The sequence below is a fragment of the Bufo bufo genome, chromosome 11 (assembly GCF_905171765.1).
Source record: "Bufo bufo chromosome 11, aBufBuf1.1, whole genome shotgun sequence".
NCBI lineage: Eukaryota > Metazoa > Chordata > Amphibia > Anura > Bufonidae > Bufo > Bufo bufo.
This window is the reverse complement of record NC_053399.1, coordinates 19,118,060-19,132,257: the sequence shown is the minus strand read 5'-3', so window position 1 is coordinate 19,132,257 and position 14,198 is coordinate 19,118,060. Positions and strand designations below refer to the sequence as shown.

The 14,198-nt window shown below is 43.1% G+C and overlaps 1 protein-coding gene across 1 annotated transcript; it reads right to left on the bottom strand.

Annotated features, from left to right (window-relative positions):
- Positions 1 to 238: 238 nt before the first annotated feature.
- Positions 239 to 13,976, bottom strand: LOC120982611 (alpha-1-antitrypsin-like). Its single transcript, XM_040412887.1, has 5 exons — positions 13,836 to 13,976; positions 5,488 to 6,212; positions 4,215 to 4,479; positions 580 to 727; positions 239 to 467 (listed from the first exon to the last, which is right to left on the bottom strand). The coding sequence occupies exons 2-5, from the start codon at positions 6,206 to 6,208 to the stop codon at positions 285 to 287; spliced, it is 1,317 nt and encodes a 438-aa protein (XP_040268821.1). The 5' UTR covers positions 6,209 to 6,212; positions 13,836 to 13,976; the 3' UTR covers positions 239 to 284.
- Between the last annotated feature and the right edge of the window lie 222 nt (positions 13,977 to 14,198).

Genomic DNA, 14,198 nt, shown 5'->3' with positions numbered 1-14,198 from the left:
TTTTTAAAGTAAACCTGCCATTGAACTTCATCTCAAGGTCTGGACTCAAGTTATTTCTTCACATCCCTCAATTATTCCCGCTGTTTATTGCTTCGGAGCCAAAGCTTGGGGTCCAGCGGTACGAGCACCGTGACACATAAAGATACAGTAGGCCACACTATACCACTCGGCATTCCTACACCTGGGTCGCGTTATAGGAGGGCCCTGGGGGGAGGCACCCGTTGCATCAGAACACTGATATACTTTAGCATTTTATTCAAAGAAATGTTAGGAGAGAATCATTTCTATGGGTTGACAATTCTTGCGGAGAAGGTAAAGATGTTAGATTTTTCGTTATACAATGTCATCAAGAAAGGACGATTAAACGCAATCTGAGGAGGAAGCAAAGTGGGGATTGCCTCCAGTGCGGTGGCACCTGCCGCTTCTGTCCCCCTCTCATCAACACTGAGCACAGCTTTATGGACAGCCTACAGAGGTTGAGAGAAAAGTATTAGTAAAATCTTTGGTGGGTATATAAACATAGATAGATATGAGATAGATAGAATAAAGTAGGGAGAAGTAGATAGATAGATAACTCACTTTTGATATCTTTATGGTGGCATCTTCAGTAATCGCAGAAAAATCTGCGCTGTCTGAGAAAACATTTTCTAAGCCCATTTTACTTAATGCTTCTTTCAGGTTGACAGTGCCGGAGACAGAGAATTTGGGAAGGTTTAACTCCACCAACCTGTGTGAAAAGAACAACGGATGATAATGGACCCCATAACATAATGTGCAGATTAAGGACAAGCAAATTAATGCCTTATGAGCCAATCAGGGAGGCAGTAGGCAGAGAGATTTCTATGCTGACCAAGAAGAAGCGCCATACTGTGTTCAGCTTCTGAACTTGGGGGAGTGTGTGTTGCATTGCATTGACAAAAAAAAAAAAAGATTACAGAGCCACAAACAACTATTGTTCTGTGATTACTGACAATATAGGGAAAGTATAGGCAAAGAATACAAATATTATTGTGTACATTTTAGGGAATTTGGTGAGGGAAAGCTGAGGAAAAGCTTTAAGGAAGTTGGTCACAGGAGGTTGCCTTTAAAGCTACTTGCTACAATTCAGCCTAGCAGTTCCGCATTACAAAACCAACACCCTTTTTTTTAATATGAACAGTGTTTTTTTTTCAAAACCTCAAGTTTCTACAGTTCAGTATTGCCAGCACAGCACCCTAGTAGCATTCTCCTGACAAGGCAGATGCTGCATTTTTTTTCCATATAATAATGCCATTTTTATATAAGTGAAATGAAATGCAGAGTTCAAATACATTTTACCAACAACACTGCATTGTTATATTTGTGGTAGACAGACACATTATTGCATTGGGCCATATTTTTTTAATAGTACAAAACTTTCATTGTTGAACCAGTCCAGTGATATTAAACACATGCTTAGTTTAGAGAAATTTTACTGCCAACACTGCATAATTCCTAAAGTAATTTGTCAATAGCAGTGAGTTTTTAGAAGAGGAAGGACATTTAATTGCGCCTTTGTCTTTAAATTAAATAAAAAATGTGCATTTCATAATCTGTGTACTAAACCCATGATTTTCCATTTATGGGAAATCAGAGTTTTTTCATTTATAGGTCTCATAATAAAAGGTGTGGAAAGTGAAACAGTGCAAAACAAAAGACCCAGGCCTCATCTTCTAAGAGGTGCAATGTGTATGGCAGCAGCACCAGCCATCCAACCACCAGTAGTAGTAATTGTAGTGGCACATGTAGCCACGGTGGTGGCCATAGGCACTGTGGTAGAAACAGTGGCACTCTGGACAAATACAAAGCAGGGAATCTGGAGAGGGGCCAAGGAGCCCACAATGAGCTATCATAGTCTGATAAATGTTTTCAACAAGGTAAGGATTATGACATAGCACATCATACCACTGTCAATATGTGCCTGCCTAACATCATGTTCCATATTGTATGGCTGCTGCCATCATGACACTGCCACCGTCTGCCATTCTACCATTATATTCTGCACCATATGGCTGTTGTTGCTGTTAGCATTACGCCATTGCTGCTTTTAGCCTGCCTACCATCATCTTTTGTACCGTATGGCTGCTGCTGAAATCATGCCACTGCCTGTCTTCATGTTCCATATAGTATGACTGCTTCTGACGATTCCACTTTACTTACTGCTAATCCTCTACTGTCATTTCCCTTACCTCTACTGTCACTACCTTTACCACGACACAGACACCACTACTACCCTAAACAACCTCACACACATCTACTGCCTTGTCTATTCCATGCTATGCTGCTACTGCTAATGCTACTATAGTGGCCGCTTAGCACTATTACCCTACTCTTTCCACATCCACACTGCACTGCTGCTGCTCCCAATTAAAATAATTTTCCCAGGCTTGTTCTCTATAAGCAACTATTTCATGTGACAATTAACAATTGTGCGTATAAAAATATAAGCAGGCATTCTGCCCCCATTCTGCTAAGACATCATTTTTGGATGCTTGTGCAGAACAAATCACAGTTTCTTCTGACAATAATGATGACAGTATATACAGAGGCAAGGATCTGCCCTTGTTGAGGCCTAATTTTTAGTCACTTGGTCATAACAAGCCACTATTTTTTCACCTTAGCACTATGTGTGTTAAAACACTATCAGCGACCAATAAGGGACAATTTTTGGAAAGTTTATAATAATAAATAGCATGAGACATGTTCCGTTACAGTGTATTTTTCTCTCTTTAAAAACATTTACTCATAACTATGTATATCAGTGTCACTCAGACATCATTTACCATTGCGATCATTGCGTTTCAAAGCGTAAATGTGGAGGAGGGGGGTGAAAGGAGAGCAAAAATGTTTAAAAAAAACAAAAACAAAATAAAAAAATACAAATTTTCCAGGCAATTGGAGCAACTTTGATGAATCAAATCAGACACTAAATGAACTTTAAGAAATTCATTCATCTCTACTACAAATTCATGCCACATAAACATCCAAACATGGAGTGATCTGTAATAAAATGAACATGTCCTCTTCTCTGATATGTAATCCCTACACCAGTCATACCAAACCCCTTTCTCTGTACATATAATAGTAATGTTACATAAAGGGATGGGAGCCATATGTCAATACATGGGGCTGATACATTTGGGTACTGAAGCATATTTCCATATTCCCCTTTTTGTATAGTTGTTTCCTCCTCATTCTGAAAAGTTTGTGTTTCTGTAACGGTCACGTCCACACACACACAGGGGGAAGGGTAGTGACCACTGCGCTCCACCCTCACCCCTGGCCCTGCCTACTTGCCTCACGAGTCCTGATGACAGGGGACAACTGGACGGCAATCCCTAACTTAGGATATGTGCAGGGAAGACAGACAAGACAAAATACGGAACATGAACGGACCGGGTCAGAACCAAGAGAGCTACGCAGTACAACGGATTAAGCAAAGAATGGTCAGGAGAAGCCGGGGTCAAATACCAGGAGAGTAGCGAAGTACAAGAGGAGTCCTAAGAGAGTAGTCAGGTGGGAGTCGAGGTCACAATACCAGGATGTATGCGCAGTACAGGAGGAGCAGGCAGAGGATCGTCAGGGAACAGGATCAGGTAAATATTCAGTAGTCCAACAAATAGCCAGGAGCCTAGAAATTAACAGGCAACCTGTAGCCAGCAGGCTGCCTGTATTTATAGTGGGGAGTGAGGGTCATGTGACGTGGCCAGCATCACATGACCGACAGACCAACCAGTCGAGCACCGAGTGATCAGCTCGGCGCTCAAGGCAGACTAGGAGCAGGGAGCCACCCAGCTAGTAAAGCCGCCCTGGGAATGAGGTCAAACACAGAACCTCATTCCAAAAGCTAAGCAACAGTTCTGCGGGCAATGGGGGACCGAGTGCACCTTCGGAACTCCGTGACAGTTTCTAGACCCTTAATACATATGCGCTGACACATGGACTATAGAAGGTATAAGGTCATGAAAATGAGATATATATTTACAGGAGCGACAGACAAACAAATAAAAGCTTATGGAGAGGTTTGGGAACAGTCTGTGTACAAATTCCAACCATGGGTGGGTGAATGAGAAGCTGTAGATAGTTCTACATAGTGGCAGAATTTGGCTTCAACTTTTTTCTCTCAAGTAATAAGTAGTAGAAGAATATTTACAATACACGCTGCTGATATAATAGGTAGGTAAATACGCTCTTACCGATTACGCATTGATGTCTTCCATTTGTCAAATGCTTCTTTGCTATAATTTTGTTCCACTTTGGACAACTCTCCTTCATTTGGCAGAATGAAATAGGCTTTGGCACCTCCTTTGTAGGGTATGGAGACCAATGTGGCCTCATTGTGAAAGGCCACATCATAAAATCCTGTTCTGCTCATGAAAGGTACTTTTACCGTTGTGTTCTTATTGACGTGAAAGTCTCCTTCTTTTGTTAATTCCTCTTCAAATGGATTTTGCCATTGTCCTATGGAGAAATGAAGAGAAAATGAATATGAGGTTATTGTATTGGGAGGAGGGTAGCTGAAGAGTGGCAGCCTAATTGGAGTAGAAATCAATGATCAGCTAACGAACCAACTACGTTCAAGTTTCTGCATGCAGCTGTGAAAGCCAAAATTAGGAGTAGATCATAAAAGTAGAGAAAGTATAAAAGGACAGATATGACTTCTCTTTTTTGTCTTTTTTTTTTTATTCACTCATGGTTTTGGCTTCCAAAAGTGCATGCAGAAACCTGAGTGTATGGCGGTACTGTAAGTGGTACCTTCTGGCCAATCTTTCATTATGAGAAGGGTAATTTTTAAATGTTTTCTCAAGCCTGCCTTACACAGATGACAATTTATATCTGCAGTGTGACCTAAGAGTCATCTATGAGATTATATGTACGAGCAATCTCATCAGCCACAGGAGACAGTAAACGGGCTCATCCACAGACATGCAATAGACATGTCCAAAAAGAACATAATTGCCACAGAGCAGCCTGGCAAATGTATTTTTGGCACATAGAAGTATGCGTTCAATTTCCTAATGATGGACGTCAAAAATTAACCATTTTCATGACTTTTATCTTATGTGTATGGGCAGAATCTCTAAAAAGCTATCAGGGCACTATTTTGGGTGTGAAGCAATGGATTTGCACTAGGCTATATGCACATGACCGTTGTGTGTTTTGCGGTCCGCAAATTGTCGATCCGCAAAACACGGATGGCGTCCGTGTGCATTCCGCAATTTGCGGAACGGCACGGACAGCCTTTAATATAACTGCCTATTCTTGTCCGCAAAGCGCGGACAAAAATAGGACATTTTTTTTTGCGGTCCACGGAACGTAGCCATGGATGCGGACAGCCCGCGGAGTTGAAGTGAATGGGTCCGCATCCGAGCCGCCAAAACTGCGGCTCGGATGCGGACCAAAACAACGGCTGTGTGCATGTAGCCTTACTCTGACAAGTGGACTATGTGTTATAAAGTAATAGATTACCTCTAAAATAAATGTAGCTGATGAGGTAAAGAATGGCATCCTGGTCTACACTGTCCAGCAGCTTAGCGATCTTGCCATGGGTGTTCTTCTCCACATAGCTGTTAATTTGATTTCTTGCTTCTTCTGTGTTTTTGAAATCAGTAGAAAATGCCTCTGAGTGGTAGAACTTCTTGGATTTATCTAAGAATGTCTCAAGAATCTTGTGTTTCTTGGAAATGAAGAGAGCATTCCCACTGCTAAGCTGTAGCTCCCGGTCTACATCATTCAGAAGAACCAGAAGATTGTGGAAACATTCATGAATTTCTTGTTCTGAGATCTCAGAAGTGTTGAAACGGAGTCCTTCTATGATCTGTGAGTGAGTCTGAGCCTTAGCACCAAGGGACAGGAAAGCAAATGCAGTTAAAATATTGAAAGGGGACAAGACAATGTTCTCAGAAGGATGATCTAGAGCTACATGTCGATACAGGTCGAAGGAGAATTTGGAATTGTAATCAGCTATCTTGTGGCAGGGCAAGGACTCGTTATGGTGATGGTGTTTCCCTTTCTTGTGATGGCCATCTTTGTGATCATGGTGGTCATGATCGTGTTTGTGATCATGGTGGTCATGGTCATGTTTGTGATCATGGTCGTCATCATTGCCTTCTTTATGGTGGCCTTCTTGATGGTCAGCAAAGACCAATGTAAAAAGCAGAGCAGTTCCCAAAAATAAAAGGACCCTCATGTTCCTGGAAGACAAAAAATACATTCTTCACCATAAATGACTAACCATCTATATTTTTCAAGTACTACCCTGTTGTAGGAATATTTATGCTGTCTCCGATTGACAGTCTATATTATTTATGTGAATAAATTAAAATCTATAATGAAGGAGATTATAATTTATTATCATAAATATCAAGCTAAAACAAGCTCGTGATCTGCGTTGAATTGAAGACAAAACCCAGTTACAGACAAAATATATATGTAATTTATTAATACAATTTTTAGTACAAAATAATATATAATAAAATTGATGATAATAAAATTCAATCAATGATATGCTAAATAGTGAGAAAGTCAAGAATAATTGAGAAAATATATCTACACAATTATGCCTTCTTATACTGATATCCCTCAATTATATTTCAAATCAATTTAATACTTGATTTCTCTCAGCCGACAAATGTCCGATTAAACCCAAATCTGGTTTATCTTTTATCTATACAGATATTTATACATATATAATCAACCATACCGGTCTAGAACTGAATTCAATTCCTTGGAGATAATACCGTGTTTTCACCAGTATATTTTCAATCTCCCTGTATTGGATTAATTTTCAGGATGATGCTGCAGGTACACCCCAATCTTATTTCAAAACAGATACTATACACAAGGTATGGTTAATTGAATATATATAGATATGTATTATATTAATTAATTATCCTATAAAATATAGGTAAGGTTATACTATACCAAAATGTCAGCTAGCAGAAATCAGTTTCAATGGTTCTAAGATGGCTGCCTCCAATGACTGAAAAGGTTTCCTGATGATCGTCCCTTGATGATAGTTAGAGAGAGAGAGAGATCTCGATAGCCCCTGTCAGCCCAGACCATCTTTTTATCCTATCTTAGAAAGGGCTTGGCCAAGTTTTATCATTAACTAGTGACCTCACTTTATAATAATAGAACCTCCCTCTAGGGAAAATACACCCTAGATCTTTATGTCACCCTAACACTAGATGGCACTAGTACTCCATACAAAAGTCGAGGCACTTTATTTCTCTTATCTATTTACTAAATTTTAACTAAAGTTTCAGACACAACCTTGAGGAGATCTTGAATAGACAATGACTTTTGTATTTAGTCAAACACCTCGTATACCCCTTAATCTTTTGACCAGACCTAATTAAATCAAGATACACATGACCATACTCAAGTCATTGTTCTGGGGAAAAGACAGTTTTTGTTTATGATCACCTGTGTCCACATTTCTTCATTCAAGAAAACCTCAAGGAAAGAAATCATTAATTTGTGCTTTACTTTGAGAGAAATTCTAAAAATGACAGAGGAATCTGTACCTCATTTCTAACCTTAAAACTGAATATATCTATAAGGACCACACTCTTATATATACAGTACAACACATGTATTTAAATTGATGAGATAAAAATCAATCTACTCATACATTGTTTAATATAAAAACCCCAAAGAAAGATTGGAGTCTTTCTATTCGCTGAAAATCATCAAAACTCAGCACCTGTCTAATACATTGTCTTATCTAGGCAATTACTTTTCATTAGACCTTGGGACATCTCCTTCTCACAAAAACAGACTTGGGTAAACACTTTGGTACAGATTGTTAATCTTAAGTTAGTAATTCTGAGTTAAAATCTTGAACTCACCCTGAACTTTTAAAATAAGACAAAATGGTTGTCTTTTAGGCTCATGTCCATACATCTTATATAGGCCTTATACTTATGGACTTTATTTATACCCAATAGTTCTGACACTGTGTATGTGTTTATTGCATAGTTATTGCATATTTTGCTATATTTTCATGTTGCCGCTTTGACTGATACAACACTTTGCTCCTTCAGTTAGGGTGACGAGAACTGAATTGCCCCAGTGGTGAGTTATCTAAGATGAATTTGGTAGCATTAAGTATAGTTGAATAGGTAGGTAAGAGAAAATCATTAAAAATGAGTAAATTATGAGATGTAGCTCGTAAGGCAGATGTTTGACTGTCCATTGATGGCAACTAACCATGTTCATGCTAATGATTAAGTGCACCCCTGGGGACAGAAGGAGCAGTGGTCAAGAGTTTAGCAAGAAAAAGGTCTACCTGCTCAAGTACAATATATCCACCAAACCGGAAATTATCAAGTGAGCTTCACCTGCACCTAGGTATCAACACTCTGCCTGTAGTGATGGACAAACATCGTCCGGGACGTTTCGCGAACTAGCGTTCGCAATCAAATGTTTGCGAACCGCGCGTTCGCGGCGGGTCCCATTCACTTTAATGGCAGGCGAACCTGAAAAACCTTCAGGTCATATTTGCAGCCACCAAATACTTACTAGAAGTGCACAAATAGTCCCACAACATGGACAGTGACATACCAGAGGTGGGGTCAATGGCAAAAATTCCCACAAGAAATATATATTTTAATTAGGGGTCATTTTTATGCGTCTTAAAGGGAAACTATCAAAAATGTGCCCTGCTGGAGCCTAGAAAATTTTATTTATTTTAGGCCACGGGAGTACAGGCATTCACCTGACAGAAAATAACTTGTGATGATGTGGCTGGAGGTACATTAGGCGGTCACTGAATAACAATTTTACTGTAGGCCACTGGAGTAGAGGCCCCAAAAATTAGGCATTCACCTGACAGAAATGGCCTTTTATGCCGCTGTATATACATAAGACAAGGACCATTCTTTGTTCTTTGTGGTGGCGGATATGTGTGGGCTGGCATGAGGAAATTCAATTACACGTGGTCGTCACAGGTGTTGAATTCCTCCGAGGTCCATGCCTCATTCATTTTTAGTCGTGAGCTAGGCGAGTGCGCTTATCGGTCACAATCCTCCCTGCTGAGCTGAACGTCCTTTCGGACAGGACACTCGACAACGGGCAAGCCAAGAGTTCCATGGCAAATTGTGCCAGCTCTGGCCACAGGTCAAGCCTGCACACCCAGTAGTCCAGGGGTTCCTCGCTTCTCAGAGCGTCCACATCGGCTGTTAACCCAATGTAGTTGGACACCTGTCGGTCTAGGCGTTCCGAGGCTGGATATGGAGGGCGGCTGTCGATGGGTTGTCTGCAAGAATGATCTCATATCCGAAATGACCAACACATCTTCAAACCGCCCTCTTCTTGCAGGCGCGGTAGTATTGGTACCTGCACCTGTTTCTCTGTGGGTGGAAATTCCTTTGCCAGCACCCACAACAGCAGAATACAGCATCTCTCACAGCAAGGCCTGGAAATGCTGCATTCTGCCAGCCCTCTGTGATGCTGGTAACATGTCCGCCATTTTGTGTTTGTACCGGGCGTCTAAGTACGTTGCCACCCAGTACTGGTCCTTGCCCGTTATGCTTTTTATATGGGGTTCCCTCTTCAAAGACTGGAGCATGAAGGCCCCCATTTGCACTAAATTGGAAGTGGTGGAGCTCCCTGGCTCCTGTTCATCGCCCAGGAGAATGTCCTCCTCGATCTCCTCCCCCCAGCCACGGACAACACCAGGGATCCCTCAAAAAGTTTAAAGTCCCCCTCAAAACCTGCTCTCTTCTTGCTCCTCCTCCTCCCCCCAGCCACCATCCTCCTCTGACTCCTCTTCACACTCCTGTTGACTTGTCTCAGATGGAATAGCCCCCCCTGGGAAATCATTCAGCATTGCAACTTCCTCATCTTCAAGCTCCTGCTCCAGAAAGAAGGCATAAGGTACGATGTCACTGATGGCACCTGGCTGCAACTGACCAGTTCGGTAATCTCATCAAATGGCCACAGAAGTCTGCATGCATCGCGCATGAGCAGCCACTGGCAATGTGAAAAAAAAAAAAAGCTCCCCAGAACCTGTCCTGCTGCAGAGTTTGTACAGGTAGTCATAAACGGCACGTTGCTGCTGGAGCAGCCTATCAAGCATATACAAGGTGGAGTTCCAGCACGTCGGGCTGTCACAAATCAATTGTCTGACGAGCAGGTGGTGCCGCCGTTGAACGTCAGCAAGGCGAGCCATGGCCGTGTAAGACCTTCTAAAATGGCCAGAGATTTTTCTGGCCTGCCGCAAGACATCCTGGACCCCGGGGTATTTAGCAACGATTCGCTGCACGACTAAGTTCAGGACGTGTGCCATGCACTGCACGTGTGTCATTTTGCCCTGTTTCAGCGCGCTCAGCAGATTGGCACCGTTGTCGCACACCACTTTACCAACTGTCAAATTGAGCGGGGTTAGCCACTGATCGGCCTGTGACCGCAGAGCTGAAGGCAGGACCGGTGTGGCTCTTGGCTTCCAGGCACAACAGCCGCAGCACCGCATGGCAACGTCTCACCTGGCATGTTGAATAGGTTATGGGGAGCTTGGGGGGTGCAGCGGAAGAGGCGGTAACAGTGGAAAAGGAGTCGTCAGCCGAGGAGGAGACAGAGGATGGAGTAGGAGGAGGAGAAAAAGAGGCAGGCCTGCATGCAATCTGTGGCAGTAATACCAAATCCACACGGGTGACACAGGTTACATGCTTGACGGCTGTCAGAAGGTTCACCCAGTAGGCAGTAAAAGTTATGTACCTTCCCTGCCCGTGTTTTCTAGACCATGTGTCTGGGGTCAGACGTATCTTGGCACCCACACTGTGTGCCAGAAATATATTCAATTGTTGTTGAACATGGCCATATAGCTCTGGAATGCCCTTCTGGGAGAAATATTTCCTTCCAGGGACTTTCCATTGCGGTGTGCCAATGGCCACAAATTTTCTAAAGGCCTCCAAGTCCACCAGTTTATATGTCAGTAGTTAGCGGGCTAGCAGTTCCAACAAGCCAGCGGTCAGCCATTGGGCAAGAGGGTTATCTGGCGTCATCAACTTTTTACGCTCGAACATTTGGGTCACGGAAGCCTGCCTTCTGCCAGAAGAACACGACAACTACAGGGTGGAAGGTGGAGTGGAGGACAAAAGGGAGGAGAGAGGAGAAGGAGAAGAGGCAGGACGTGGAGTGCCCGGAGTGTGGCTTTGTGGGTTCTGACGGCATTGCTCCCACTGGGCTTAGTGATGGGAGGCCAGGTGCCTTCTTAAGGGAGTGCACATTAAGGCCTCCCACTGTGCACATTAATCCTGGATGATCGATCGCTGCTGCTCTCACATCTGATGAGAGATTTCCTAAGGGGGTATTGACTGGCATTAAGGACGGGCTGGTGGATGAGGGCAGCCACTCAGTCCTGCCTATGGATCACCCAGTTTGCACTTAGCTATGCCCAGGCCCCATGCCAGGCGGTCCCTGATGTATTAACTGACCAATAACATGGAGATCCCAGTGCCAGCTGCCTTGCTGGTGGACGATTGGCATATACTTCTGCTGTGGGTCACAGCAGAAGTATATGCCAATCGTCCACCAGCAAGGCAGCTGGCACTGGGATCTCCATGTTATTGGTCAGTTAATACATCAGGGATGTATTAACTGGCAGCGTGATAAACTGGGTGTGGAGCACAATCCTGTTAGTTTAGCTTCAACATGGTGGGTGTGCAGGGGTCTGGTGGTGTTAAGAAACGGTATTGAGGGTAGGGGGGCCCAAATTGAACTCTTGCACCAGGGCCCATGAGCCTATAGCTACGCCCCTGAGAGGACACGTTAAAAAAAAAAAGCCCACACTGCTGAGCCATGTGCCGGCGTCCTGGGAGCGCAATATGTGACCGTGCATGGTGGATGGCTCTCTCCAGATACATTTGCAGTCTGCTTTTTGCCTCGTGTGTACTGCGAGTTCTGCTGCTTCTTCTCCCAATTTGCTGCTCCGTCTCTCCGTTTGAACTCCCCTCCTCTTCCTCTCTTGTGGGCACCCACGTGACGTCCATCAACACGTCATCATTGTCACCTTCACCACCACTGACATTAGAGATCTCGGAGTAGGCAGCAACAGCGGGGACCACCCTCCCTGGGCTGATCTGGGTACTGTCGTCAGACCGCTGGGTGCCGGCCGTTGCTACCTCCTCTTCCTCATCCGATGCTAAGAATGGCTGTGCATCTGTGAGGTCTGGGAATTATATTCCTCTGACTCGAGTGGAGGGGTTATGGTGGTGGTGGTGGTGTATTTGGGGGTACACACAGCAGAGAGTGAGGAGGGTGCAGATACAGAGGATGAGGAGGGTGCAGAAGCGGAAGGCTGAATGAGCCACTCAACCAACTCTTGTGACGTAATCGCACGCACCTTCTACAACTTCCTACTTGGGCTCCAGCCTGGTGCACCTGTCCAACCCCTACCACCCCTGTGGAATGGCCTGCCTCTTCCTCTGCTTGTCATTTTCAAAAAGACCCTGTGCCAAAGTCCCTAGAAAAGAGCAGTGTTTGTGGAAGCAGGTGAATCGCAGGCCTCAATCAGTATTTGGTGGAAGCAGTTATATCAACCCCCTTAATCAGTATTTTGTGGAAGCAGGTATATAGAACCCCTTAATATTTGGTGGAAGCAGGTATATCAAACCGCTTATTCAGTATTTTGTGGAAGCAGGTATATCAATCCCCTTAAGTATTTTGTGGAAACAGGTATATAGAACACCTTAATCAATATGTTTTGGAAGCAGGTATATCGCACCCCTCAATCTGTGTTTTGATGAAGCAGGTATATAGAACCCCATAATCAATATTTGGTGGAAGCAGCCATATCGCACCCCTCAAATCTGTATTTTGTGGAAGCATGTATATCAAACCCCATAATCAGTATTTTGTGGAAGCAGGTATACAGAACCCCTCAGTTTTTTGGGGGGCAACAGGTATATCGCACCTGTTGCAAATAGGTGTTCCAATAGCGCTTGTCCCTCTATATACCTGTGGTATTGCAGCAGAACCGCACACAACTGCTGCACAATACATATGCACTATATACTTTCTATGTTAGAAAGTATATTATAGGTAAATCACACCCTTCAATCAGTTTTATCTGGGGCAACAGGTATATCACACCAGTTGCAATTAGTTATTCCAATAGCATTTGTCCCTCTATATAGCTGCGGTATCGCAGCAGAACCGCACACAACTGCTGCACAATACAAATGCACTATAGTATACTTTCTATGTTAAAAAGTATATTATAAGCATATCACACCCCTCAGTGTATCACACCTATCAATAGCACACCTATACCAGTCCTTAACTATTAGCCAGCGTTTGGTGTCCCTAACAGTCTGTCCCTGCTCCACAAAGCAATCTCTCCCTACACTGGCAAAACACAGAATGTAAAATGGCTGCCAGATCGGGTTCTGTTATAGGGTGGGGGTGTGTGCATGCGCTGAAACGTCTCAATTGGCTGGCCTGTCCCATCTGATAGATGTGTCATGGGTCAAAGTTTGGCGCAGTGCAAAAGAATATGTCGCATGCGAACATCACCATATGTTCCCATGTTCGGCGAATCGCAAACGAGCAAAGTTCGCCGCAAAACGACCGCCGGGCAACCATAAAATCAGAACTTCAAAAATTGTCCATCATGTTTATTGTCCATCAGTGTCTATAGTCAGGACAAGTTTCATATCATAAAATTACATTAACTACAAAAAACATCAAGATGGAACAACTGCAAGATACAAGCAACTAAGGCACCAGTGGAAAAGAAGACTATCAATAATTTCTGCACATAGACAAGGAGAATTAGCTCCAAACTCAGGAGACTAAAACATAATACTCACCAGAAGCTTGTGGAGGTCTCTGGGATGTGTGGAATTGTACAGCTGCCTCTGTGAGTATATATATTCTACAGGTTATTTACTCTCATCATTGTGAAATGATGAAGCTCTTTAACTTTGATTCCAGAGACCTTGTGATTGAAATTTTTAATCAGTTAAGTAAAGTTAAGCGATGATGCAAGACGTCTCCTTTGTCCAAAACTGATAATGTCCAAATATCGCGCAACATTACCAGTCTTTCTATTCAATCAAAATGGACATCATTACAGTATTGTCACTCATATCTTAGATGTAATGCAAGATACCAACGAAACAGACCAGTGAGGATGAAGTCAAAGGGGTTTCCCCATGCAAACCCATTTAAGC

Coding starts and splice junctions, on each gene's coding strand:
- LOC120982611 (XM_040412887.1), bottom strand. CDS start 6,208: ATGAGGGTCCTTTTATTTTTGGGAACTGCTCTGCTTTTTACATTGGTC. Junction 728..4,214: donor AAGACATCAATGCGTAATCG/GTAAGAGCGTAT, acceptor CTTTTCACACAG/GTTGGTGGAGTTAAACCTTC. Junction 468..579: donor CCACCATAAAGATATCAAAA/GTGAGTTATCTA, acceptor CAACCTCTGTAG/GCTGTCCATAAAGCTGTGCT.